This window comes from Austrofundulus limnaeus, unplaced genomic scaffold, assembly GCF_001266775.1.
Source record: "Austrofundulus limnaeus strain Quisiro unplaced genomic scaffold, Austrofundulus_limnaeus-1.0 Scaffold1, whole genome shotgun sequence".
In the NCBI taxonomy this organism is placed as follows: Eukaryota; Metazoa; Chordata; class Actinopteri; order Cyprinodontiformes; family Rivulidae; genus Austrofundulus; species Austrofundulus limnaeus.
In genome coordinates this window covers 6,008,091-6,034,418 of record NW_013952403.1, presented here as the reverse complement: position 1 = coordinate 6,034,418, position 26,328 = coordinate 6,008,091, and the positions used below count along the sequence as shown (strand labels likewise).

Below are 26,328 nucleotides of genomic sequence, written 5' to 3'. Positions count from 1 at the left end.
GATACGCAACCGGAGACGGCGGTACAGCCGTCGATGTCAATGCTTTAATGTTCTGCAGGACTTTATGTTCTCGGGCTGGGAAGAGAAGCAGAGCAGGATTGACCGCAGCGCAGGGAATTAATGCCGTCGATCAACAGGTTAAACACAAAAGTCTGAAAAGCGTTTGGGAACAAGGAGACATTTCCTGGATGGAAGGCCTTAATTATCGCATTTTCAAACTAAGCCTGATGAAGCGGAGAGATGTCGGGGAGTCGAGATCAAACAAGTGTCGAGTTCAAGCACCTGACCCAGCAAGTGCCAGGGGATGAAATTACAAAGACCGGACTGCCTCTTTAATTAGAAATGTTTAGTGACAGAAACTCATCCTTATCACTCACTCCCAACAACATCAACGCTTCGCCAAAAACTTGTCTAAGAAAAGATCTTTATTTATAAAAACAGTATAACCAGTTACATACGTCACTGAAAAAAGCAACTGCTCAGAGCCAAGGCAGGTGTGAATGGTAACATCATAATCTTACATGGTTAGGCGACAGTACAAATAAACTGTGTGAAAAGATCCAGAATAAAATAAAGATGATTCGTCGCTTTCATCTTTAAAAGCACGGCTGTAAAAGATGAAACAAAAAGTAGAACAAATTGCATAATGCTCTCACCCACATACAAATCCCTGGAAAAACAAAGACTTAGAGGAAAAGTGTAAAATGAATCTGATAAAATGAGAATGAAATTAAAAAAAAATGTCAACTCCCTCAAATCAGTCAGCAAAAACCAGTCTCCTTTGAGTGAAGAAGCTCCCAAATTAGTGTCTTGCAAGCTTTCAGAGGATGATTACTCCAATTTTTTTCCAAACAGAACGGCATGTTTTACAGTAAAAAAAAAAAAAACAACAAAAAACTCAGGAATGATTAAATTATAGTGGTTTGAATGTAGTAGTGTGTGCTCACAGCTTCCCCTCTCAGTACCAGTTTGACGACACGTACTGAACAGATCTGCTAAATCCAAACTGGAAAATAAGAAAAACAAAAAGCAGCTGAACCATTTCTTTTTTTTTTTTTTTCAAACTGGGGAGAAAAAAAACTATAAAGTCAAAAACGCACAAAAACAGGCAGCAGGAACATGAAACAATAATAATTATAAAAAAAAATAGTGTAACAGGACAAGCAGTCATATGAAACAATTTGTGTCTGGTCTGTGCAGGCAATGACACGCTCAAAAAATATATATATATAAGGGGGGAAAAATAAAATAAAAAAAAGGTCCATATTCTTTTTTAAACACAGAAAACACACAGCCACAGGTTTAGCTTTTGACAAATATACACACACACACATGTGCCTTTTCAGGTCTGTGCTCATCCCACAGAAAATAACTCTAGACAGGAAAATACCTCCTATATAAAACAATCTCCATCTACAGGGCAGCCTGTCGGTGCGTCCAACGTCCCAATGTCCACCGGGAAGGAACCGTTTAAATTAAAACAAACCAAAACTAATGCAGCCATCCCTTTTTTTAATATATATTTACACACTTTATACCCTACATAGACGTCTAAATACAAATCTGTCAGGATGAAGGTGTTGGCAGCAACTTTTTGACCATGAAAAGGTTTGACAGTAGCACAGGAAAAAAAAGGCTGACTGAAGAGTTAAATGATTGTCAACAAAGGTGATTGCCTTAAAGACAATTATAATTTGTAAAACTGAATTCATCTCTACTGCTACATGAAGTAAGAGTGTGTGTACATGCGTGTTGCACTGAGACTCTTTGCTTGCAACACGGCCACGTTCTTTGGAAGCCAACCCTCGTGCTTTTGATTCCCGTCTGTGTGGTGAAAAAGAGAGGAGGGTAAAAAAATATATAGGAGGAGGAAGAAAGGGAACAGTCTGCGTCAGAGTCTTCTCTCCTCAGTAGCAGTGGTAGGGTGGCGGCGGAGGCCCAGTCTGGGTGATGCAAACGATCAGTTTTTCTGCAGAAACAATCGTAAAACACGATTAAAAACACAAAATAAATGTAGCGGATTACCAACAACACGAGAAGGATGAAACACGCTGCACATCAGCGCCGTCACAAATACCAAACTTTAAATGAAACTCTTTGGATTTTTTTTTTTTTACTGAAGCTGACACCTTTACATTGCAGTGATTAAAAACATGAGCAGAACAAGCCTATGAGTTTAACAAGCCTAATTATATTGATGAAGTGTTATTTCTTGAGGCTTTGGCACCTTTTCCCCTCTAAAAAGACTTCCACCTACTTTGACGATGAAGGTTATTTTATTGCTCCTACTTTGGTGATGTTACCTTCACCATTTGTGCCTTACATGACTTTAATTTCATTTGTTTATATTTTTATTTAATCATTCATTCACGAGTTTGGATGGTTCTGTTTGTAAAATAATCAGTGCCCCTTAAAAAGGTACATTTAAAAGAATACTTTTCTTTTTTTAAAGTCAGACTCTTAACCTAATAGTGCGTCAAACCATAAGGGTAGTGGAGAAAACCTAAAGTGCCCACGACATCATATTTTTGCATTAATGTGCATTTTTGGAAAGATAACATAAAAAAAGAAAAACTAAATTTCACATCGCTGAGATTAAAAGTTGAGATTTTGATTGTGAAATAACAGGAAGTGATGTCAAAGGTGAATGTCTGCATGTGAACAGAGCATCGAAACAATGCCAACAACAAACTGTGGAAAAGAATCTGATGTTTCTTTAGATTATTTTTTGAGTTGATATCAGAGAGGTGAAGAGTCAAAGTTCAAATAATATTGTTTCAATAAACAAAGACCAGGAAGTTCTCTTTTTTAAAAAAGTTCCCTTTTGATGTCACTTCCCGTTTCCCTCTTTGACTTTTTGTATTTTAAGGATATGCATTTCACTGGCACTTTAATGTTACCTTTTTAATTTTTACAACACCCTACAGATATTTTTTTAAATCAAAGATGCCATTTACACATCTTGTGCTTTCTGACTTATTTTGAAGAGCTGTTGTTTTACTGCTCAGTAACAGGTTGTTTCTTTAGAGTCAGAGAGAAGGTGTGTTGTTAACTATGTTTGTTATGAACACAGATTTTTAATTCAACTAAAAAACAAAATGTTGAAAAACAATTTCTTAGAGGAATCCTCAGAAATTAGAAGCCAAGAAAACGGACCTGTGCATCACTAATAAAAACTGTAACCAATAACGCGAAACACAGTTCTTGTCCTAACGTGATGCCAAAAACAATAATCCAAGTTCAAGTTTATAATCTGGGTCAAACAATGATGTAAATCCGTGAATCACCACAAGAGGGTGCTCAAAAATCAGACCCAGCCATGAATGTTGGCTGGGTGGGAAGGATGTAATAAATAATAACAATAACAATAATCTAAATCTACAAATAGACATAGAAAAAATAAAAACTACACTTCTTTTATTTTAACATTTGATTGTGTGTGGTGAGTTTTAAAAAGGCTGTGAAGAAAAATCTACATAAATCCTGGTTATTTTTCATAATTTACTTCCTATATTTCTGAGACTTCAAGTGTTCGCCTTAGATTTCATGGGTTTGAGTCAGTACAAATGACAATGGTTCAAAGAAAAAAAATAATTCTGCATCTCGTTTTTATTAAGTAATAAAGTTCTGGTATTGGGACACCATGTGTGCACAACATCAAAAACAAACAAACATAAATTTTAATTTGTACTCTTACGACTTTAAATGTAAGCGTGGAGCACAAGGGACAAGGATCACGTTACAGACTACTGTAACATCATGTACAGCACAAAACATCAGGGTTTTACAAAGATAAACATCAGAGTCGACTTCTGCGTTAGCGTCAGTACACCACCGTAAACACACACAAAAAAAAAACAGTTCATCTGAGGACCTGAAGTATTAAAACAACAAGAGAAGCACGTCTTTGAGCACATGCAGGATTAGAGGTCTGTTGGACATACCATGCTGTTACATGCAGAGGGGGGTAGAGGGGAGGGGGGAGGGCTAACCATCGTAGGAGTCCAACAGAGGCAGGGAGCCCTTTCTGCCCCCATACACCCCTCGCTGAGAGACAACCAGAGAAGAAGAAACAAAAACGTTGGACAGGAAGTGAATGTGAGACAAGTGTCAGTAACTGAGAGGTTAAAAGTTAAAGCTCTGCAGGTTAGGGATTAGTTCAATGAGGCCAGCAACTGTGAAGCAATGACTTAAAGCACCTGTAAAGTGTCTGCGGCATCATCGAAAGTGTGTCTCCTCTCCCTCTGGTCCAGTGTAGTGTAGGCGTCTGAGAGGAGATGACAATTATCAGCACATTATCAAGTCTTTAAATCTTATTAAGTTAACAGATAAGCAGCAGAGATAAACTAACCAGGGCCAAGGTCATTCAGTGGAATCACATCCCTCTTTTCCCCTGAAAAAGATAAAAGATAAATTAAAATAATATTTTACACAATCTAAAACTATTCAAACGCAACAGCGAGTTTCCGTACCTCTGTCCAGCAGCGGCGTGGTGCTGTCCTCATAGGCGCCGTTGACTCTGGAGCTCGGGCCGTTGGTGGTGCCGCCGCCGGGGTTGAGGTTGACCAGGAAGTCCGACTTCTTCCAGCCGTCTTTCTCTAGAGGCCGACGCAGCTCTTTGTGAGCCCAAATGAGCTGCAGAACCTGACCWGCTCCTCGCACCTCACGATCTGAGCGCTTGCTGCAAAAAAACCACAAAAACAAACACGTTATAGAAGCACTCGCCTTGCTCAAACGCTTTGTTTCTGAACATCAGAGAGCTGACGTTAAAGTTGGTCAGGGGTCTCATTTATAAAGGATTGCGTGGAAACCATACTAAAAGTGAGCGTACGGCCAAAAGGTGGAAATGGCGTACGCCAAAAAAATAATAATTCAGATTTATAAAACCGTGTATACGCTTGTTTCACCGCATTTTCCCTTTATAGATCACAGCTGTGCCTCATAATTTGCACACAAGGTCCCGCCTCAGGTTCTACCCTCTACACGCCCACATTTAACCATAAACAGTCAATGCAAAATACCTCATGAATGTTAAGATGTATTTAAATCAGTCAGCTGATCAATATCAAAAGAAGTGATTGGCCGGCTCAGACGCGCGCTCTGCCATGTGTCTGGAGGATGACAGGTGCTGACTGACAACTGCTCACGTGAACAGATTGTCTGTAACTGACAGATTTTCCCTGATTTTGCAGGTTTACAGATGTTTAGAGCAATCTAACGATTTTTATCAAAAACTCAGCTTCAAATTAATTTTCTCTCAGAGCCTGCAGGACGATAAAAACAATAAATAAAATTAAATGTCAGATAAACTTAGAAATAATTTCACCACTTTCCTCCCCCTCCTCTGTTATCTGCCTACAGTATTTTTCAGCCTTTATTTTACAGTTAAAATGTATGTTTATTAAATAAAGTCTAATGTTACAAATAATCAGGGATGCCTTTAAGAAAACACTTACCCATCTTTGCTGATAAGCACCAGCCTCTCGATGCCTTGTGAAGCTCTGAGAGTCTTTGCTGCCTCCAGATTACTGCCCAGCACCTCAGTGAGCGTGCTCAGCACAGACACCACCGTTTCCTCTGATAGAGGGCGCCCAGACTGGTTCTGGCCCCCAGGCAGGTTGGCCACGAGGTGAGGCACAGCATGCAAACCTGCAGGAGAGATGCAGTATGTGAGCACGCACTCAGTGTGCACAATAACGACACAATCCTGAGTAAATAAAGAATAACGTCTGACCTAACAGGTCGCAGTTTCTGGAGTCGATGGCGAGGTTCCTCAAGGCTCCAGACATGGCCCGAACCACACGATCGTTATTATGACTGAGCAGTTCTGTCATCATGGGGAGACCCTTCTCCAGACGCACCATGCCCCTGATGTACTTACCGTACTGAACAACACAGAGGCAGGCATAAACATCAAGTCAATTTGTCCAACACTGATTGTTTTACAGCATGTTTAAGATTACAAAAAAAAGGCACTAACGGTCCATCGGCCTGCACACAGGTTCTGGATGGCACCGGCAGCAGCCTCCAGCACCGAGGGGTTCTTGCTTTCTTTGAGCAGCGACGTGTAAACGCGAACCACCTCCGGCTGGAACAGCAGCTCATAACCTGACAACAGAAAGAGAAGCTTGTTACTTTAGATTTACACAGTTTGATGATGGACATTTGGGCTGAAAGAAAAAAAAAAACTACAAGTCAAAACAGAATTCTCTCAGCTGAGTCTCGTAATGTTTCCATGAGTATTTTTCTGTTAATGATAATTATGGAGTACAGAGACAGTTTGGTACTGAAAATATTTTAAATACTTAATATTTCAAGTTTATATTGTAGTTAAACTTGTCATTTGCAACAGTTGATATTGCACCTTTAGACAGTTTAAATTGAGGTTTTGGTGGCGTGATATCTGGCTGGTATAGTTTCAAAAATCAATTAAATACGACCTCATATTTATTAATTTGACTAAAACAGAAAGTAGTTTATACATTATAACATCTTATATGTTCTAATATAATCCAAAACTGGTATTTAATGAGCTAAAAATGCAATAAAAAATTTAAACTACTCATATTTTTAATTACCTGCTTATATTTTAAGAGCAATCAACAATAAAAATAAAACATACCTTTGGCAGGTGTTGTTCTCTTTGGAATATCAATTTGATCAACGCTTCCATCATCTCCATCTTTCTTTCCTGCAAAAAAGTAAAAAAATAAAAGACTATAATTATAAAAAATTACCAAGAGTGTTTATTAAATAAATAATGATGCGCTGGGTGGAATGTTAATGAATTCTGGTTTTCACTTAAATACATAAAAAAAGTGAACATGCAGTCAGTGGAACAAGCACCATCACCATGCAGCATTTGTTTGTGAAAACTGGTCATGCTCTCATGTAAACAAAGAGTCTTGTTTCTCCAACTTTTATCCTCTGTTAGTAMAATAGATGATGGTTGTTGGTTTTGAACATTCAYGAGAGCCAAGAGGAAACTCTTACCTTTGGAAAACCATTCATCTATATACAGCACAGAGAGAAAAAGAGATGAAGGAGGGTGGGAGGAAGAGGAGAGGGAAACAGTGGTAAAGTGTGAAAAACAGTGACAGGTGCTTCTGCCACCAGAAAGCTCAAACCAACCAGGAACTCGCCCCCAATTTACAACAGCAGATTTCTCCAACACAGTGGAACTCCTGGGTTTTAAAATCTGACACTGACCTTTGCCCTTTCGAGAGCCAAAGCAGCCTCCTTTGTGGGCTTGGGTCGGGCCCTGGTTGAGAGGCGCTGCCTCTGCGTAGCGTTCACAGCCAGGGACTTCACGGTGAACCTGATACGACAGGTTCCTCAGGAGGCAGACGCAGTTCTCCACCAACTACAGGAAGCAGGAGTGAAACAAAGGAGAGTAAGTTACCTGGGAACACCTTGGTTTCTCCCAGGAGGAGCTGACGAGTGTTGCTGAGGAGAGGTATGTCTGGGTTCCTCTCCTGGACCAGTTGCCTTCACGACCCAATGACGCTAAGAAGCAGAAGATGGAGCAAAAAAAAAAAAAAAAAAACCAAATAATTATAGTAGTCTTTGGTGAAAACATACCTTATTATCCACATCTTTGCGGTTAATCTGAGACTGAACGATGTACATCAGTGCGTCCACCAATCCTGAGCATTCTCGCAGCTTTCGCCTCGCCTCACTCCGTTCTGAACTCACATTTCTGTCGGACACAGAGGGAACACGATTGCACATTTTCTTCTGAAAAACAAGCTATTTTCCCCTTTATTCTCATTCCTCTAGTTTTCCCTCCATTCACCGACCCCTCCCGTACCTAAGGCAGCCGGCAGTGTTGGTCAAAGAGACCTCCCACTCTAGATGTCGTGGTTTTATGCTTTCCTCGCCCCCGCTGGTGCCCTTCTCCCAGCCCGAGTGAGGAACCACAACCTCATCAGCCAGAGCGTGAAGAGCGTGGTCCACGATCTCCATCTTTACCGAATCGTGAGAGGAGAGGTTCCACAAGGTGCCTGGACACAATGTTAATGTTGAAATCACAACAATTATAAAAATAAAATGGAAACAGAAAACTAATCACGCTTCAACACTTAAGACTTGTCAGGGAATTTTCTAATACGGTACCGTCTGAATTTCTTGGTTTCCTCCCCTCACTTTTTGTGTAATTGGGGTTTTGTTTTGGTTGCTCAAACCAAGAAAAAGATATACGTGACCCATCATATAGAAATGAGGATTAAGTCAAATTTGGTCAAAATGATCTAATCCCATTTTCTTATTCCTGCTTTAAAAGCTTCATTTTGATACCTGGATCATTCTGATGTCACAAGCATATCCAGAGATCTGACTTAATTTGTCTCGGTTATGATAATACATTAGTTTGGTCTGAATCTTCATTTTATGTAAATTTATTGAGTCATTTTTATGTCAATATAAAGAGGAAACCTCAAATTGTATTTGTGTATCAAGATTTCCCAGTTGTAAAGAAACAAAAACATTGCTAGCACAGAGAAAATTCAAAAATTTAAGGTGTTTTCCTCAAAATCAGTTTTTTTGTTGTTACTGCTCAAAAAAATGCTTCAAATTTTTTTAGGATTAGATTTCAGACAGTTCATTCAAATGATACATAAAAAAGGCATTAATTCATTACATTTTGACAAAATGCTATTTTTGCACTCGTTTAAATCAAAACCCTATATCTGCCTGTTTCTCCACATCCCAATTTTGGACTTGATCCTTGTTTTTTAAAAAATCCCCCAAACAGGAATCCTGTGAGCAGTGATACCTGTGATGGTGTCAGTCAGATCCTGGTCGTGGGTTTTCCTCAGTAGCCTGACCAGAGCTGGTACTCCATCGCAGTTTTTGATAGCGATCTTGTTGTCTGGGTCTCGTCCGTAGGAAATGTTCTTCAGTGCTCCRCAGGCTGAATGATGGACCTCTTTGCTGGGATGGTCCAACATCGACACCAAGGCCGGAATGCCCTTCAGGCGACGCACCTCGGACTTCACCTGCAAACACAAATCAGGAAGTTCCTCCAACAAAGGTTCTAAAAAGGAGTTTCTTTAGTAGAACAGTTACAGCTGAATATGGCTGAAGAAGCTGTGGGGATGACCTCACCTTGTCGTTTTTGAACGTCAGATGCTGGAGGAAAGCGGCTGCGTTCATCTTGACGGGATCCAGACGGTAGTTCAACATGGCGATCACCTCTGGCAGTTCTGGCTGTCTCCATGAAGTGGGAGGGGCCTTCCTTAATGTGCTGTCCAGCGAAGCCATGCTGCCCCTGTCCATGGTCATGGGAACGGCCCACGCGTAAGGGTCGACGCCTCCATCTAAAGTGTTCTCACAGCTCCTGCACAGAACRGTGGAAGATGAGGCAACCGTAGAGCTAGAATATATTGTGCATTAAGGGCTGAACATCGTGCTGCAGTTTTACCTGAGTCTGCGTCGGTCCATCCCCCCCGGGCCCGCCCCGAGCCGTGGCATGGTACCGTAGCCCCCGGGGTGCATAGGTGGAGGCCCCATGCCGTACTCGTCATACGTCACGCTGCGCTGATCTTCCTCCAGACCAAAATGGCCAGGACCGTATCTCATCTCCAACGCCGAGCCCAACGCCCTCATTCCCCGACTCATCTGGGGCTGAGCGGCGTACGGGTCCAGCTGACGGCTGGGCGCCCGGTACCCAGAGTCCAGAGTTCTGTAGCCATCAACTGGCCTGAAAGATGGGAACGAGATTAAAGTCAGMAAAGTACTGTTTTCTTTTTGTCTAAAGATACATCCCATTTTCAGAGTACTACAACACGAGGACAGTTTATAAATAATTATCTAGTTTCACAACTCAGCTTCTTTCAATTTGAGTAAATAAAAAAATAAATTAAAAAACATCTGATACTTCTCCGTCTGGTTAAAAACTGGGTTTTATGGTTTGTACCCTTCTTGKCAGACAGGCCAGAGTTAGATGTGGCTGATTGTATTAAAAAAAGGGAAATGACAGGTATACTAATCAAACCACAGCATCTGTTTATGGCACTAAGCCTTTTAGAAACCACTTCTCTGAGAACAGAAAAACAGTAAACTAGTTTACTGCTGCACTGAACTGAACAAGTCCTTTTCTAATTAATGCACTGGGGATCATAGACATATTTTTGTTTTTAAATGGAGGTGAAAATGGGCCTGAAATAATCTAGTAAAGCTTATTAATGTTGATGAACAAACAGGAAATGTTGCCTTCRTAAGTAATTAGTCAAATACTTTCGTTAGTTATAGCCATTTTGGTAAAACCTTGTAAGGGGGTTGTGTGAGACCTCCATTTGTGAAAGGTTTTAATGTGTCGTGAATGATTATCAGCTACACCCACAAAAAAACTGAACTCATCTTTAAAAATTACAGTAATTTTTGTGTTATTATAGATTACCTATGGCAGCTATTTTTAAGTAAAACTGACTCCAAAAGTTACTTTCTTGTACCTGTAACGTTCATCCATGTGTGAGCCCCGGCTCAGACTGGTGTATGCCTCTGATGGGGGCCCTCCCTGGTATTCATCGTATCCTCCCACAGGAGCGTAGTGATAGTTTCTGGGAACTGTAGCGGTGGGGTAGTCGCTTGAAACAGCCGGCCTGTAAGGACGGTCCAGTGTGGCGCTGTAGACACCCATAGCCGGCGACAAGCCCCCGTCGATGGACAACGTCAGAGAGGGCATGACTGTGCGCGAGAYGGGTTTCTTCATCTAACAGATCAGGACAAATGTAATACATTGATCACGATGCATTTTTATTCATTTATTTTTAAATCAGATGAAAGTATGAGAAAAGCAGCAACACTTTACCCCATTTTCTGTCCGCCGGGTGGTTCCCTCTTCAGAAAAAACAGAGTGTGCTTCCTGGGAATCGTCCTCCGGGGTATAGCTCTCATCTAGAGCGCCGTGTGCAGGATCCACCATTCTGTACTATACACACAGACAACAAACACAAAATCAATTCCCTCCACCAAAAAAGAAAGAAAAAAAAAACAAAACAAAACATAAAAACATACCTGTGTGCCGTTCATGTATGAGTCTGTCAGTTTCAGACGCTCTATGTCTGCATCCCCTAAACGCCCGTTCTAAAATAAATAAAAAGGAAGGCTAGAGTGAACCACAAAGTACAGGAATACTTTATAATCAGACAATTTTGCTGAAACAAAAACATACAAATGAAGGCCGAAGACATTTTCCCAGTAGACAATATATTTATTTTAAACACAAGCATGCAGATGATATTTGATTATTGCTGAAGCACACACGGTGCTGACCACATCGTCTCTGCATGTCGACAGACTGTGAATCACCTCCAGACACCCAGAGATGAAGGTTTTGGAATGCAGACGGTCATACTCTCACCCTTCCTCCTCCTGCACTAAACTCTTACATAATTTTCCCATTGCGCAACTTTCTAATCTAACTTTAGGCTGATTTCAATATCAGTCACATCAAATGTTTCTGGAAATCTTTTCCAGCAATCGTTCTGTGGCCGACAGTTACTATCAGTTTTAGTGTTACAGTGATAATGACTCAGGACCAAAAAAATAAAAAATAAAAGGGCAGCTTGTACAGATAAAGACACTGTAAACCTAAAATGCAGTAAAAATGAAATCTAATTCAAAGAGGAAGGACTGGCATTAAAAAGTAAGGAAGTGAGGACCATGCTTTTATAGCTGAAGGGGCACACTTCCTCTACAGGCAGTCGTTCCCAGAATATAAACTCATTTAGAAAAAACGTACATGCTTTTGGWGCAGCGCTGGTAGAGCTGTACATCCAAATGATAATATACTGAGACACAAGGCCAGAAAACACAAATACATGCCTTTTAGGCCTTTATCCTATTAAAGATTCAGAAAAGACAAAACAAAAAAGAGCTAATCTGTCAGTAAGCTCTTAAAAAGAAAATAATCTTTGTGTAAAAAGATAAATAAAATAAAGTAATTTAAGTTCTCAAAGTTTTGCCCAAAAGTACAGAAATTAGTTTTCTTTTTTCTTAGTCCACATGCAGCAAAAAGTTTGCTTTTCTTGGCTTCCAGGAGAGGTCAAAATGACAAGAAAGTAGATCCTTATTTAACTAAACAAGTCAGCAGTAAGCAAACCGGTTGAGTTTGTGTTTTTAATATTGTCAGCAAAACTGATTTTAAACTAAGAATTTTATTTTAATGTGAAGTTGGATACGAAGAAAACCTGGTGTTCTGATTAAAATAAAGATCGTAAAAGCAAAATAAGCACCTTTTGGAAAATAAATGATCAGCGTTAACACATCTTTGTCCATTTATAGCATCCGAGCTTTTTATGTGATTGTAGAGTAGATAGTTAATCAAATGTTTTATAAACTGAAACACTACTAATATTTTTTGTCTTGCTTCTCCTTTGGGCAATTATTTGAATAGTTTAAATTTTGCACACGGTCAGACAAAACTGGCCGTTTGAATACATCAGCGTGGGCTCCAGGAGATTTGAATATTATCAAAATCTCTGGAAAGATTCAATAATAGTATATGACTGTAAACAGCATGATGGGTAACAAAAATGTCAACACAGAAATTAGTTCAACTACTAAATATATTTAAAATACCTTGTTCAAAGTCTGACAAGCCTTTGGAAAAGAATAACTACAACACAACTGAAACTCCAAGTGGGAGTTGTCTACAACGGCGACAGAGCAAACATCACAGATGCATGTTTAGATGCAAGACGGAGTCAACATGCACAACAGATGATTGTTTCATTCAGCGACATACTGGAGCAGAAATAAAAATGAATGAAATTCCACAACAGGAGGCAACAAACGATGTGAACGGCTACTTAAGAGTGCAGTCAATGAGTGACGGTTAGGTTATGCGGAAGGCGTGTGATGATCATCTCAGGCATGTTGATGGCGTCGGTTCTATGGTGGCATGCACTGAAATACTTTTAGATAAAGACTGGAAGAAAAACTCTTAAAAACAAGAGAAGATACAATGCTGGTGAAGAAAGACTTGATTATGCAACACTGAAACACACGAGGTCACAAACATGTCAAGGATAAAGGGATGAGTGATTATTAGATGATGCATCAATTCTGACTGAAGAGGTTTTATGAGAATCTGTGAAGCACAGGAGGTGGAGGTCAAAACCATGGGAGCTGGAGATGTTAAGACACTTGCGGTTGGGGGTGGGGTGGGGGGGTGTTTGGGTTCGTTGGGGCGTGTTACCTGCATGTGAGGGAGGGGGCGACCCAGGGCCGAGGGGCTGGTGGCAGGGAGGCCAACTCTCCTCCTCTCCTCCTCCAGGGCCCGGGTCAGCTGTTCAAACTGCACCTCCTGCTCCCTGACCGACTCCAGCAGAGCTGCTGCGTTCTCACACTGCTCCATACACACTACACGGCCCCAGAAAGGAGAGGAGGAGGAGGGGGCAGGCGTTACACATAACCATACAGACCCAAAATAAAAAACACACCACAGCACAGGGAGAGGGTGTCTAACAAAGAACTGATACTTCAAACAAAAGTAGAGCAGGACTGGGTGGATCATGGGGGCCGATACTGGAAAAGGCAGTTATTTTGTCCTAATTTAATCAGCTGAGAAAGAACGTTTTGTGACGGAGACTTTGATATCTTCTTGGAATTGTACGGGTATCTTGGATTATACAAGAGGATCTCACTTTTATCTCAACAACACAAGTATGGTGGTCACCACATTAAAAGATTTGCTACCAACTGAAACACGAAACGAAAAAAATCCCCCAAATAACTTGATTCATGCAGTGTGCATATTTCAGAAGGCCTATCACGCTCAATTCATGCGTTTTCACAAGGATGTGTCTCAATAAGTCCACATTACACAACACTGAAAGCAACAAAATCCCAAACTTTGCTTTGTGGCACAAAAACCCAGCAGAGCAAACGTTTAAAAGCCCACTCGACGCAGTGTTTTGCAATTAAAATCAGCAGGTGGAGCGCAGCGATGATCAGTCAGATTCTTCAATACCGCAGTTACTGCACTCATCATAAATATTGCAGTATGTTAATTTGTCAACATCGCGTTTCTTTCTGTACACAGATCAATAAACAACCACTTGATACACTTATGCACAGAGATGCCCTCTGAGAATTTGACTGCCTCAAGGCTTCACATTTAAAAAGCATTGCAACATGAAAGCTATTTTTAACAAAGCATAAAAGTATAGTAGTGTAAGTGTTTCTACCTCATTTACTTGACTTTTTCTCAGAAATTCTAGATAGGACAATCTAAATCGTTAAAACTGTGTCCTTGCTGTTATTTCAAGTACAGCAGTTTCACTGTGATTTAAAAAACAGCAGATAAACACCTTAAAAAACAGGAAGTTGAAAGCGGTTAGCCAATTTAGAAACAACTCTTTTCTTGTTAGGTTTAAACTTGAGACAAAACATCAGGTAGGTCTGTGTACTGGCAAGAATTTGGTGATATCACAACATAGGTCACAATATATCATGATATATTGCGATACTGTAAGCAAGGGAAAAAAAATTGCCTTTTTTGTGTGTAAAAGATTCTAAGCCAGGGCTATTCAAATGGTGGCCCACGGGCCACGTCAGGCCCACTGGTGACTAAAATCTGGCCCACCAATTGGTTGATTAAATTCATTGGTTCTTAAGCCCAAACCCTCGGTTTTCTGCTTTAATTACCATAACTTCTTTAAGTTAAACATAGACATGTGTGGTATACAGAAACATCAGAATCTTGGCCAAAAGCTGGTGAAAAACCATTTGAATGAAAACCCAAGACACTTAAAACTACAAGCAGTACAATATAAAGTTAAGACAAGTAAAAATAAAATTGTTTTAAAAATGTTGCAAGTTTAGTATGTCAAAATAATATTTGTGTCAATTGCTTTTTATTTTGTTTTAATCACTTTTATTATTACATTGGGTTCTATTATGTTGTATTCATGATTAAATGCAGCCAAGTAAACTAATTCAAAAAAGGTAACAGATCTTTGTAATCCTTGGTTTATTTACATAATGACTTTACTTGCTGGATGTTCAGCCCCTCAGCTGTTGGTCTGCACTAACTGTGGCCYGCAGAGCAATTTAGTTAAATAGCCCTGTTCTAAGCCTCAATTAAAAATTGATAGTGCTTTTGAGAATCGATACAGGAAATGGAATGTCACAATATTTTAAGTGTATCTTAATTTATAGTCAGTGCCTCAAAGCTCAGTTTAGAGAAATTATATACACACCTTCACCTGTGGGCGTGGTTTGGTTAAAGAGGAGAGAGAGATCACGCTGCGGTCAGAGACGGAGCTCTAGTTGATCATGTGTAGAACGCCACTGAACCACCAAGCTCAGAAAGTAGGCTGCAGAGAGAAACAGGTGGAGGGAGGAGGACAAGTATAGCAAAGGAGAAGTGTTTCAGGGAAGGGGTACTCAAGTTTGARAAACAGCAACACCGTGAGAATACCGTACAAATGTGTCAAACGGCACCGTGCTTGCACTGTGAGTGGAAAGAGACAGTCTGTAGCTCATATACTCAACATTTGGCCTGTGTGTGGCAGAAACAGGTGGGAAGCTGACCAATGAATCTGCAGCTTCTTTTTAGCCTCAGAAAATCCACCATCAGCATAAATAAAGACRGGTTTTTAGCCACAACTTCAATAAACTAATGTTCCATCAACCTAAGCTTTTATCGCATTTTTTTCTAACCTCATTTTCTTCTTATATCTAACTGTTTAATGTTCTTTTTTATAGACTTAAACCCTCTTGATCCCTCCAACACACCACGTTATCTTGACTTGAGAGACAATGTTCTTTCAAAGCCAACTAAGTGGACCATGGAGACACTCTGACTCTCTTATCTGTTGATATACGCTCAGCTGCAGCAACCTGGCTTTAAAAGGCTGAATAAACCAGGCCTTTTATTCCACCACCACCACACACACACACACACACACACACACCTGCCTGACCGGTTGGACAAGGCAGGGGAGGGGAAGCTTGAACCAGGCTTTTGGTTTCTCTCTCTCTTCCCATCTGACCAACAAGCACAGGCAGACTTTCGACAAGAGTTTGGTGAACAAACAGGGACCTGCATTTACACTACAAGCTGCAGGTGTTCTCGCGTTGAACAGGTTGAGCATTAACATGTGCAAACAGAGCGACAAGCATGGGCACAATGAGTTCAAGAGACAGCAACAAGTGACTCACTGTTTCACCTGCATCAGGGTTGTGCAAGCAGCACCCCCCTCACCTTCCAAAGAAATGAGCCAGGTGTGATGTCACAACAGATCGYCTTTCACGAGCATATCACCAATCGCCAACTTTAAAATGAAATGAAGCCTTAATAGATTGCACGTGATCCTGCAACCTTTTCAAAAATAAACATGCTTCCAGCTTGGGTGCAGCAGCTGCATCGAAAAAGGGGAGGAAAGTAGGATGGATTATTGAGAAAACAGGGAGTGGCTATAAAACTGTTTCCCAAAGGAAAAAAAAAAGTCATCTGCAAGAAGCAAAACCAAAATTTACATGCGGGAAAATGAGTGACTAACAGGAAGACATGACATCACCTAGAGTGATAACAATCTACCTGAACGAACAACCTGGTCACGCCGAACCACACACATGAACACATGACTATGAATGGTCACAGGCAGTTATTATCCACCACAGACGGAGACGGGCAGCTTGAAGGAGCCCCAAACAAATTAAACTAACAAACAGAAAAACAAAAAGGGAATGTGAGAGCAAACACAGGAATAATAAAAGGCRGCAGAGATAAGCTCAGGGTTGTTGAATAAAAGATAAAGGCTAATCTTGCATTCCTTTCATTGTCTCAGGCTAATTCAACTTAGCAGCCCACCCACTCATAAGAAAACTGACTAGCTGTCATCCCGATATCAATGTTTAATGTTGTGACATTTCAAGGCAAGTTACATGGTCACTGTGACACAAGAACTGGAAAATAATCACCAACCGAATGTCATCTTAGTCACTGGATTCTCATAATTACATGTGGCGACAGTAAATAGAATATCTACAAAGATGTATTTCGCAAATGATAACAAATGAAATTCCTACGAGATGATTTATCATCAGTGATGGTTATTTCTTGGCAGGCGTAGTTGGGAGTGTGATTTTGTAAGTGTGTGAGTGGCTGCAGTTGAACCGCAGGCGGGAGGGAATTTGCAGCTGTCAGTCTGGGAGGCCGGTGGGACAATGTGAAGTTTGTGCGACTGATGGAACGGACACAAATGTGAAGAGAGTTGGAGCACAAAGATAACATCAGCAGACACATGAGAGGGAGTGTGTGCATGTCTTCTTTTTTTGTGGGGGCTAAATTTTGCTGCTCTTTGCATACTAATGACTTTGGCCGCCCACTCCTTACAGCTGTTAGTTCTGACCTTGGAAGTCAACTGCAAGTTTAGTCCAACAATGAAAACAATCATTCAGCATCGTCCCATTGCTGCTCCCTTTCTCTCCCCTCTTCCTGACTAACAGGATGTTTTGGATTTCAGAGGTGAGTTTCTGAATCCTTACTAACAACTTTCAACAACTGACCTACTATTATTATATAAAAAGAGCTAGCTTAATGGTCAGAAACTGAAATAAAAATCAACCAGCAATGGTTGGCTCGCTCTCTCAGTCTGCATTTGCCCCCGTAGTCATTACGATAATCATGCGACCACAAACCACTTCCCAGTTTTACAAAAACAGTTCTCCCACCATTTTCAGTTCCACTTTTCTGACCTTTCACAACACTTCCATCATATTTTTATTTATTTATTTATTTATACTCCTGTTGGTTTAAAACAACCTTACATTCTCACTGCTGAATCAGTTCTTGTGATTTTACAAATCGGACAGAATTAAAAGTTAGGACAGATTAAAATAACAGATCCTCCAAGACGTCCTCTTGGCAAGGATTCAAAGATTACAGGGTATAAAAYAGACTTGTAGACACATTAGTTTTACTTGTTCTTTGGTTAGAATGATGTTTAAAACAGAACRTTTAGAACTGCTGAAAGAAATTGTTATAAATATAATCACGTCTATTCAGATATTTCAGACAGTTGGATGAAACGAACAAGTGTAATGGTTATATTACTGTGTGCTAAATGACACTTCTGACTGAGTTATTGGGAAAAAAAATATATAAAAATGATAAAATATATTTTTTCTTTCATGCTAGCTGTCCATGTACAAAAAGAAGTGAGTGAACGAGAGCGCAAAGAGGAAGAGTTATGCTCGGTTGTTTAAAGCGTGACCGTAGCRAAAGTTCAAAACGACAAGCACCGTGCCTTGAGGTCAACAACATCTGACTGAACTCTGACACACCACGAGTCCAGATATCCCCCATCCCATCTGATTCCACAACCATCAGTCAGCATGACTCATTTAACCCCGTCAGGAGGCATCTATGATCATGTACACGTGCAGCCAACAATAAAGCCTTTGTAGACTTTATTAAACTCTAGTGAATGCCTGCACCTGGCGTCGGGAGCTAAAACCTTCTTCAAAACAACCGATTCAGTGTCAAAACGCACATCTGTTCGCACACTTCCACCTAACTCGCACTGCATTTTGATGCCAAGTCAGTGTGATGCCGTAGCTGAGCAGGGCTCCTAATGGGATTGAGGCTTTTACCCCTCTAATCCACTTACCTCTTAACACATACACATGCCAAGTTAACAGGTAYGCACAAACGCAGACACACCGTTGTACGTTTGGCTCTTCACGGATTAACCTGCAGTCCTCAAAAGAGCAGACACAATTCCTGTCTGTGTTCAGAACATCTGTCAACAATCAAACAATGATTTAGAGACGAGTTGTGGAGAAGGAGTTGGCTTCTGGTGTTATTAGTGGTCTCACCTGAGCCTGTTACACCTAAAGTTCAAACACGTGCCTTATAAACATACACCAGGACAGACCTTAAGTCCAAAGGGAAGTCTCTGAACCACAATCTGTCTGTAGGAAACCAGTGTTTACAAGGGGGAGCTAGTTTACTTGTTCACRTTTAAGATGACAGTTATCCCCACCCAACAAAACAAGTTCACACAGGACCCACCCAACAGGTTCACAATTTGACAAAGTAATACCAGCTCGTGTGACAGACCACCACCCTGATAGTAGAACTGATTACACACAAAAACTAAGAAAAACAAGCCTTTAAAAATCAAACGTTTTGCTGATAAAAAATGATCCACAACCGAGTCGGTGTTGTGCCGAAAAACGTACCCCTCATGTGGAAAGTACCTCAAGGGGTGTTTACTTAAGGCAAACTAGGCTAGCCAAAAAAAAAAAAAAAAAGAGCTACATTTGCGAAATTCAAAATATTATTTTCTTAACTATATTCACAAAAATATAGTAAGAATAGGGGGGGGGGAAAAAGAGTGCACGACACTGTTGTAAATCAAACCTTCTCTCCGCCGAAGATTTCGCTGTGAACCACCTGAAGCCGCTAGCAGTTAGCATCTCCCGAAATACAGTAGTGAATTATTTGCTAACGTAAGATTAAACCAATTGATAGTGGGTCGGTGGGGGGGCTAGGAGAACTGGTAATACAGCAGCCAAAAAATATAATAACAAATCCTTCAGCGTTTAACTCACTCCGTGGTCGTGCCAAGTGCCAACGCCACTGCCGAGCTAAATAAACTCAAATCAGCTCAGATGGGCTCTGATGCTCGCTCAGCAGCGTTTGACCTGGTTTGGTTGTCCTGCAACGTTAGCATCACAATAACCCACAGATATAGCCGACAGCAGAACTAGCTTTAGCCACAAAAGAACAGAAGAGGAAAGCGGCGTTCATAGCCAACCTACACGGTTATTCCGCTACATTTACTGACATCAAATGCTTGCTGGAGTCGTAAAGTGCATAACGGGTAACAAAAGATCGGGTCACGGCTTGAACTTTCGTGTTAGCATCGTTAGCTAATGGTAGCCAACGAGAGTCGTGCTCATGTCGAATATCTGTGACCACTCCTTGCCAGCGCTGCAGAAAACCTAGACGCTRTGGAGGGGTAGGTGGGGGAAACATATACTTGACAAACATCTGTTAATGATTATTAATTCACTCACCTGCTCAGAGAAAATCCTGTCCAGACTCCTTCCAGACTACTCCGTTTTGAGTGTTTTCTGCCCCTCTTTTTTTCCTCCCCTCCTTCTCTCTTGTGGGTCAAGCTTGTAAAAAAAACAGAGCGACATCAGAGTTTTTCTATCAAAYGGAGGGCGGGATCAGCATTACCGTAATGTCGGCGCACTTAGAATTGATCCTCACACAGGTGTGTTTGGCGAGGCTCAGACCAGTTCGTCGGCACTCTTTTCCAACAGTTTGGTAAAGTATCCCCGTCTTGATAAAAACACAMACTTCCTGATATGAGTCTTTAATTACAAATGGGAAGTAGAAGGCTTTAAATATGGTCACAGAGCCGCCCCTTATCTCCTCCCATGCATTTCCGCCCGACATGTACACACACTGATGTCATTTCATTGATTGCACAAGAACAATGGTCAGAGAGGAAGCTGCATTTCTTGGGGAAGTAACAGCATTCCACACTAACCCGAGAAAAAGAACATAAAAACCTCTACAAGTGACTGTCACAGTCTGTGTTTGATCAGTAGGCTTTTGGTTTAAAAGAGGAAAACCTTTTAGTCATCACTGACCACAATATTAATGACCTAATGTGATGWTGAAAACAATCTTAGTTTTGCTACACTTTTATTCAGCATACAMCTTATGTCTTTTACAGTTCTTAGCTTTTTATTTTTTAACTTTATTTGAAAACATTTCACCATTAAAATCTCTTCAATTCCTGTAAGAACAATTTGCTTTAATAAACTTTTTATGCAATTAAACCTTTAGCTTGCTTTTCAGTTTTAGCTTTTACAATTTCAAAAGGGACTGTTCTGCTTCTTTTAGCTAGCCCTTTTGTATCCTTTTTGTTACTTTTAACTGAGCTGTTTGCGACTTTAAGTTAACGTTTAGCTACTTTTAAATACTCCTCCACAATGTATAGYTTTTAGCTTGCCTTCTGCTGTTATTAGCCAGCATTTTACCATTTTTAATGTTTAGCAAGCACTGCATAAACATTGTTTTGCTCCTTTTAGCTCTTGGTTGACCTTTTGTTACTGTCAACTACTATTTCTAGCCTCTAGCTAGTTGTTTGATTATAAAGGCAAATATTTTTTGCCTTTAGCTATTTTTTTTTGGCTATTTTGGCATGTGGCGAGCTATTTTAAATAACCCTTTTGTTACTTTTAGCTGAGCTTTTCCTGATTTTAGATATATTTTGGCTACATTTAGCATCCAGCTACCATTTTGCTTATTTTTTTAGCTAGCCTACTGGCTGATCATTTTTAGCTTTTAATCTCTTTTTAACCTTAAACTAGCCTTTAGCTATTTTACTTTTAATAAACCTTTTTCTGCTTTGCTTAGGAATTTTGCCACTTTAATTTTTAGCTAGTGTTTTCTACTGGTGTTTTGGTTCCTTTATCTAACTTTTTCTTTTTTTGCATTTGGCTTTTAGATTTGTGCTTATATTAACATTTAGCTATTCTACAACTTAACTGTATCAGATAAGATTCAGCTTTTTCACTCTGCAGTTTTGAAGTTTCTTGTTACTTTTTCTCTTCTAAGGTCTTTTGTGAAAACCTGTGACACAACCGAAACTTGGAAAACAACTCATCAGAGTGGGCCGAGTGGAAGAAGGAACAATGCGAGGAATTTCCCCCGGTTTCCTTGAAAGTCCCCCCACAGAGCTTCTTTTAAGTCTCTGACATGCCGAGACAATAAATATTAGGAACAAAAGCTGTGCTGCTCTCTGGAGGTGCAAAGGGAGACGTGAAGATAAAATTTATATCAGTTCACAACAGAACGCCTGCACTACAGATCCACGCCAAGTTAGAAGCTGTTTTAAAAAAAGAGAGCTGCAGCAGAAGAGGTAGGTTGTTTATAAAAAGAAAATTACACATTTACTTTAAAATAATAAAAATCTAATAAACTAACTTATAGTTAATTTTCTTTTTAAAAGCACACATTGTACACATGTTGCACACTGGGCAATGAAACAATAAACTACTCAAAATACTTCTCTTTAACTTGAAGTAATTTATTCAGAACAAAATAATATAAAATATTTAGAGTCCTATCTAAAAACACAAAAACTACAAAGAAATATCAGAATGTATGCAAGTCACACAGCTTTCAAGTATCTAATATAAATGATAATATTTTCAGGAAAAACAAATAAATCTTGACTTATTTTACTGTCAAAATGCCTTAAATGCAATTTTTTTACTAGTAATTTTTTTCCACAAGTTCTCCTGTAGCAGGGAATCAATACTGAGTCGAAGCTTTTCAAAATAAGAGAATTAGAAATAACAGAACCTCCTTTAGTCAAAGAAGTGAAAACAGAGAGATGTTTTCTAAAAAGTAAAGATTCTCCACTCAGCCTTATTATTGTCGTAAATTTGGTAAACCTTCATGGTTACTGGGTCAAAAAACGATCCTGAAATATCAAATATCCCACTGTGTTCAGGTAAGTTGGACCAGAATAAAATGAATGCTGTTGTTMTTTAAACTGGTCAATGGAAATCTAGTGCACAGTGCTCAGTCACTTTCTATACAACTGTAAATTCTGTCAACTCTTGAAAAGATTGACAATTTTGACAGTAAATAGCTTTCAACTTAGCTTGAATGTTTGTTTAGTTAATAAAATCCTGAAATACTTCAGTCTAAAGTTATAATTTCAACAGCTAAGCTAAAAAATTAGCTTGTGTATTTTATTTCTAAATTCATAAGCGATAGTTGCCTGAAAATGCTTCAAATTTCAAATATTAGAGTAAAAAAGATTAAATTGTAAAATTATATTTTAGCCACATCACTATTCAGCTATACTCCTGCTCTTTTGTTAGCTGTTTGTTAAACACTGGAGTCCAGGCATCAGTTCTTTCCCTCCTCCTTTGCTACGCTGGTAGTTAGCAGTAGCCTAAAACATGCACACATCTTTATGCTGTCCTGTTGGTGTATTTACCTGCTGCATGGCTGTTATGAACTAAATAAATTTTTGGAGGAGGCTGTGAATGTGTTTCCTCTAAAAGATACATAACAGAAAAAGTCACAGAGCATCAGTGGTGGGCACAGTTCCGCTAATTCACTAATAGCAGAACTAGCTTCTCTTTTAGCGGATTAGCATTTTTGCTGAATTTGGAAATCATTAGTGGATCGATTAGCTTCCACTAAATTAGCTTCCACTAATTTTAGGTCCACWAAAAAATTCACTAGTGTAATTCACTATCTTTATGCCATTTATCCTAAATCAAATAGAAACTATTACCCCTTACAAGCAGTGCTGGACTTGTCAGGTGTGTGTAGCATGTAGCCTTTTTAGCCGCTAAACTTCAAACTAAGAGTGCCAAAAAGAAATGAAAATAATTTTGAACATTTTGGTTAACTGTGCCCCCCACTGCAGAGTATCATGCTACTAAAAATATCTATATTTCTTGTAAAAACATGAACTCTTTYACTGAGTTTGGATCAGAGCACTGTATTAGTGCTGTGTGTGATCAGGTGTCTGCGCAGGTTGCTGGGGTTGTTGAAGCTGGCCGCGCAGTGGCTGCATCCGTACGGCTTCTCTCCAGAATGTGTCCTCAGGTGGATCTTCAGGCTGCCGTTCTGCGTGAAGCGTTTACCGCACTGCGAGCAGACATACGGCTTCTCCCCAGTGTGGATGCGCATGTGGATGTTCAGCGTGGTCTTGTTGACAAACGACTTGCTGCACAGGGCGCAGGACACGGGCTGCTCCCCGGTGTGGCCGGCCCGGTGCACGATGAGGTCTTCGCGGTTGTGGAAGCGCTCGCCACAGAAGCTGCAGTCCAGTTTGCTCAAGGCGTGAGGGAAGAGGGGCTGCTGTTGAGAGAACTGRCTGACGAGACTGGGGTGCCCCCCGTGGCTGTTTGCGCCAACTAAAGGTGGCTTTAAGGCGGAATTCAGTATCGTCAAGCCCATTTGAGAGGAGTGATTCCTTTCAAGTTGGCCGCTTAGCCTCACTTCGGCGCCGTCGTCCTGCATCGTTCTCATCGGGGCTCTGTCRTTAGTGCCAGTGGTGAAATTCAGAAGGCTGTCGGAGGTGATGTTGTGGTCGGACAGGGAGCTTAAAGCCTGAAGCTCAGAGGCGGAGAAGAGCGTATCGCCGTCCCCCTGCAGAGAACCCTCTACTCCACTGTGAACGCTCACAATTCTCAGCTCCTCATTATCATCGGCCAGGCAGGGGGAACCAACTGCGTCTAACGTCTGAGTCTCTGCAGCACCCTGCAGACCATCGACTCTAAAGTTATCCTGACCTGAAAACAACAAAAACAGAATGTAAAGCTGGTGTCAACTTTTCTGACAATTATTTGCACGACACAATTTTGCCCAACGCTTCTAAAGATGCACAAAGTTGTGTGAGGAAAGTTCGACACTCCAAAACTCCAGGACAAGCTGTGAACTGGTGTTTCTGTGGGCCATGACCAGCAGCTTTACATCAGATGACCAACAAACAAGCTGCAGTAATGCTTCTAAAGCCCATCTGCTCCTGTGGGAGGCACGGATGCTGCGAGGAAACAGCAGACATTTTTTATGTTCGTAATTCACGACAGAAAGAGTCACGATTGCTGCGTTTTTTTYTTTAAAGCTAGGCGCAATTAGTGCCGAGTTCACAGAGTGATCCGCCGACTTAAAAACCCGTTAAAACCAGTTTGAACTTCTCAGTAATCTGATGGGATGAGATGAAATGAAACAAAATGAGCTGAGATCAGAAGGAAATAACTTGTGAACGTCTGAACAGAGTCGACTGAACTCACAGAAAATGTTCCAATCATTTACTGGGTTCTTTCAACAGCTCTGCTGAGTTTTAAAAATTCATGTGAAGCTGCTGACAAGCAGTGCTGAAAATTAAATAAATAAATAAATAAATAAATAAATAAATAAATAAATAAATAAATAAATAAATAAATAAAAATCATATTCACCTGAACTTGAGCAGCTGAGGGGGAAGTCTTTTTGTCTGACTGAACAGTAATAGAAGCAGGTTCTCCAGCTGTTTTTTCAGCCCCTGATGGCTTCATAAGAACTGAAAGAGAAATGAATAAAACTATTTTAGGGTCAGTTGTAGCGTTGGTACAGAAATAGATAAGTAAAAGAACAAAGATACTTGGCACTGCTAATAAAAAATAACAGTAACTCCCACGAATTCAATAAGATTTCAATTTTTTTTTGGACACTTCATTTAAAGGAAGACTAATGTAAAGACTATCAACAGTACAACATCRACCTCTGGTGGTCAGTTCAGGTAAAGCAAGAGTGTCAGCAGTAAAAATACTGAAGCATTAAAGAAGATAATTAAGGCAGTTATTTCCAGGATTTTACCTATATTATGTGTGACCTAAAGGCACAGACTAGTTGTAATGTAAAATAAAGTTGCTGTTTATTTCTACTGTGATTGACGAGTTGTAAATCACATAATTACTACACCACCAGGTGTTAATTTAATCTGTAGTTTGTAGTTTGTATGAGTACAGAGCAGTCTATTCCATGTAGGGTTGGGCAATATTGGCAAAAAAAATTAATCTGTATTAATTGCGGTATTTAGCAGATAATGATTAATTTGTCGATTAATCCCTGGAGTCCCTGGACACACTTATTTTGTAGTCACATGACCAATTTAAGTGGGAAAGATTTGCTCTTTGAAAGAAATTGTTCCAAATGTGAAAATTACAGATTTCAGGCTATACATCATATTTTCAATTGTGTTGATAGATAAATAAATTACAGAACTTTTTTTTAATGTTCGTCATATTAGAAGCAGAGAAGAGCACCGAGCGGACTGACCGGAGTAATCTCCAGTCATTCTGCCTGGTGGCTTTAATCCTGTTAATCGTCAAGTGCCAAAAAGTAATCGATTAATGTTTTTCTGATGATTAATTGCACACGATACGATTATGCCCAACCCTAACTCCATGTTTATAATCTAATAAAGTACACTTTTGAAATGAAGGTTTGTAGACTTGGACCAGTTTTTATATCAGCATGATTTCCTTACATTTTACATTTCCACAGTGTTTGAGTTTTGCTTTAGCAATTTATATCCCAAAATAAAATATAATGTTTCTGTTTTAATATGTAGCAATACTAGAAATTATGGAAGTCGCCAGAAGAAGCTTTTATCTCTCTCTCGGCTGTTCATTGGATGAAATAATAGTAGTTTTTTTTTCTTTGTTGATGTATATTTTATTTTATGGATATTGTTTTTAATTGGGGGCAGATATTATAAGATTCTTTTCTTCTCCTTTTCATTTAATGATATTGTGCATTGTGCTTTTTGTTGTTTA

At 39.9% G+C, this 26,328-nt stretch overlaps 2 protein-coding genes and 1 long non-coding RNA gene across 9 annotated transcripts in view; all 3 read right to left on the bottom strand.

Moving 5' to 3' along the window:
* Positions 1-407: 407 nt before the first annotated feature.
* On the bottom strand, positions 408-20,392 carry LOC106516537 (catenin delta-1). Of its 7 annotated transcripts, none has more exons than XM_014006955.1 (23): positions 20,220-20,392; positions 20,038-20,139; positions 15,207-15,323; positions 13,202-13,365; positions 11,017-11,085; positions 10,811-10,930; positions 10,452-10,711; positions 9,422-9,700; positions 9,106-9,337; positions 8,774-8,996; positions 7,811-8,003; positions 7,582-7,699; positions 7,210-7,363; positions 6,994-7,011; positions 6,623-6,691; positions 5,981-6,108; positions 5,735-5,885; positions 5,457-5,649; positions 4,473-4,681; positions 4,352-4,393; positions 4,200-4,267; positions 3,945-4,047; positions 408-1,969 (listed from the first exon to the last, which is right to left on the bottom strand). In XM_014006955.1, exons 4-22 carry the CDS (start codon positions 13,358-13,360, stop codon positions 3,988-3,990), a joined length of 2,745 nt encoding a protein of 914 aa, XP_013862409.1. In that variant the 5' UTR covers positions 13,361-13,365; positions 15,207-15,323; positions 20,038-20,139; positions 20,220-20,392; the 3' UTR covers positions 408-1,969; positions 3,945-3,987. The 7 variants fall into 7 exon arrangements, with proteins under 7 accessions (XP_013862409.1, XP_013862401.1, XP_013862448.1 ...); XM_014006947.1 differs by having other exon boundaries at positions 20,237-20,392; XM_014006994.1 differs by lacking the exon at positions 13,202-13,365 and having other exon boundaries at positions 20,237-20,392.
* A 1,654-nt stretch (positions 20,393-22,046) lies between these two features.
* On the bottom strand, positions 22,047-24,948 carry LOC106516640 (gastrula zinc finger protein XlCGF49.1). Its single transcript, XM_014007099.1, has one exon. The coding sequence runs from the start codon at positions 24,035-24,037 to the stop codon at positions 23,495-23,497; it is 543 nt and encodes a 180-aa protein (XP_013862553.1). The 5' UTR covers positions 24,038-24,948; the 3' UTR covers positions 22,047-23,494.
* A 55-nt stretch (positions 24,949-25,003) lies between these two features.
* LOC106516645 (uncharacterized) overlaps positions 25,004-26,328 on the bottom strand; it is a 2,705-nt gene continuing 1,380 nt past the window's right edge. Inside the window, exon 2 of the long non-coding RNA XR_001310116.1 lies at positions 25,004-25,070. This is a non-coding gene — a long non-coding RNA (uncharacterized LOC106516645). The remainder of the gene's footprint in view (positions 25,071-26,328) is intronic.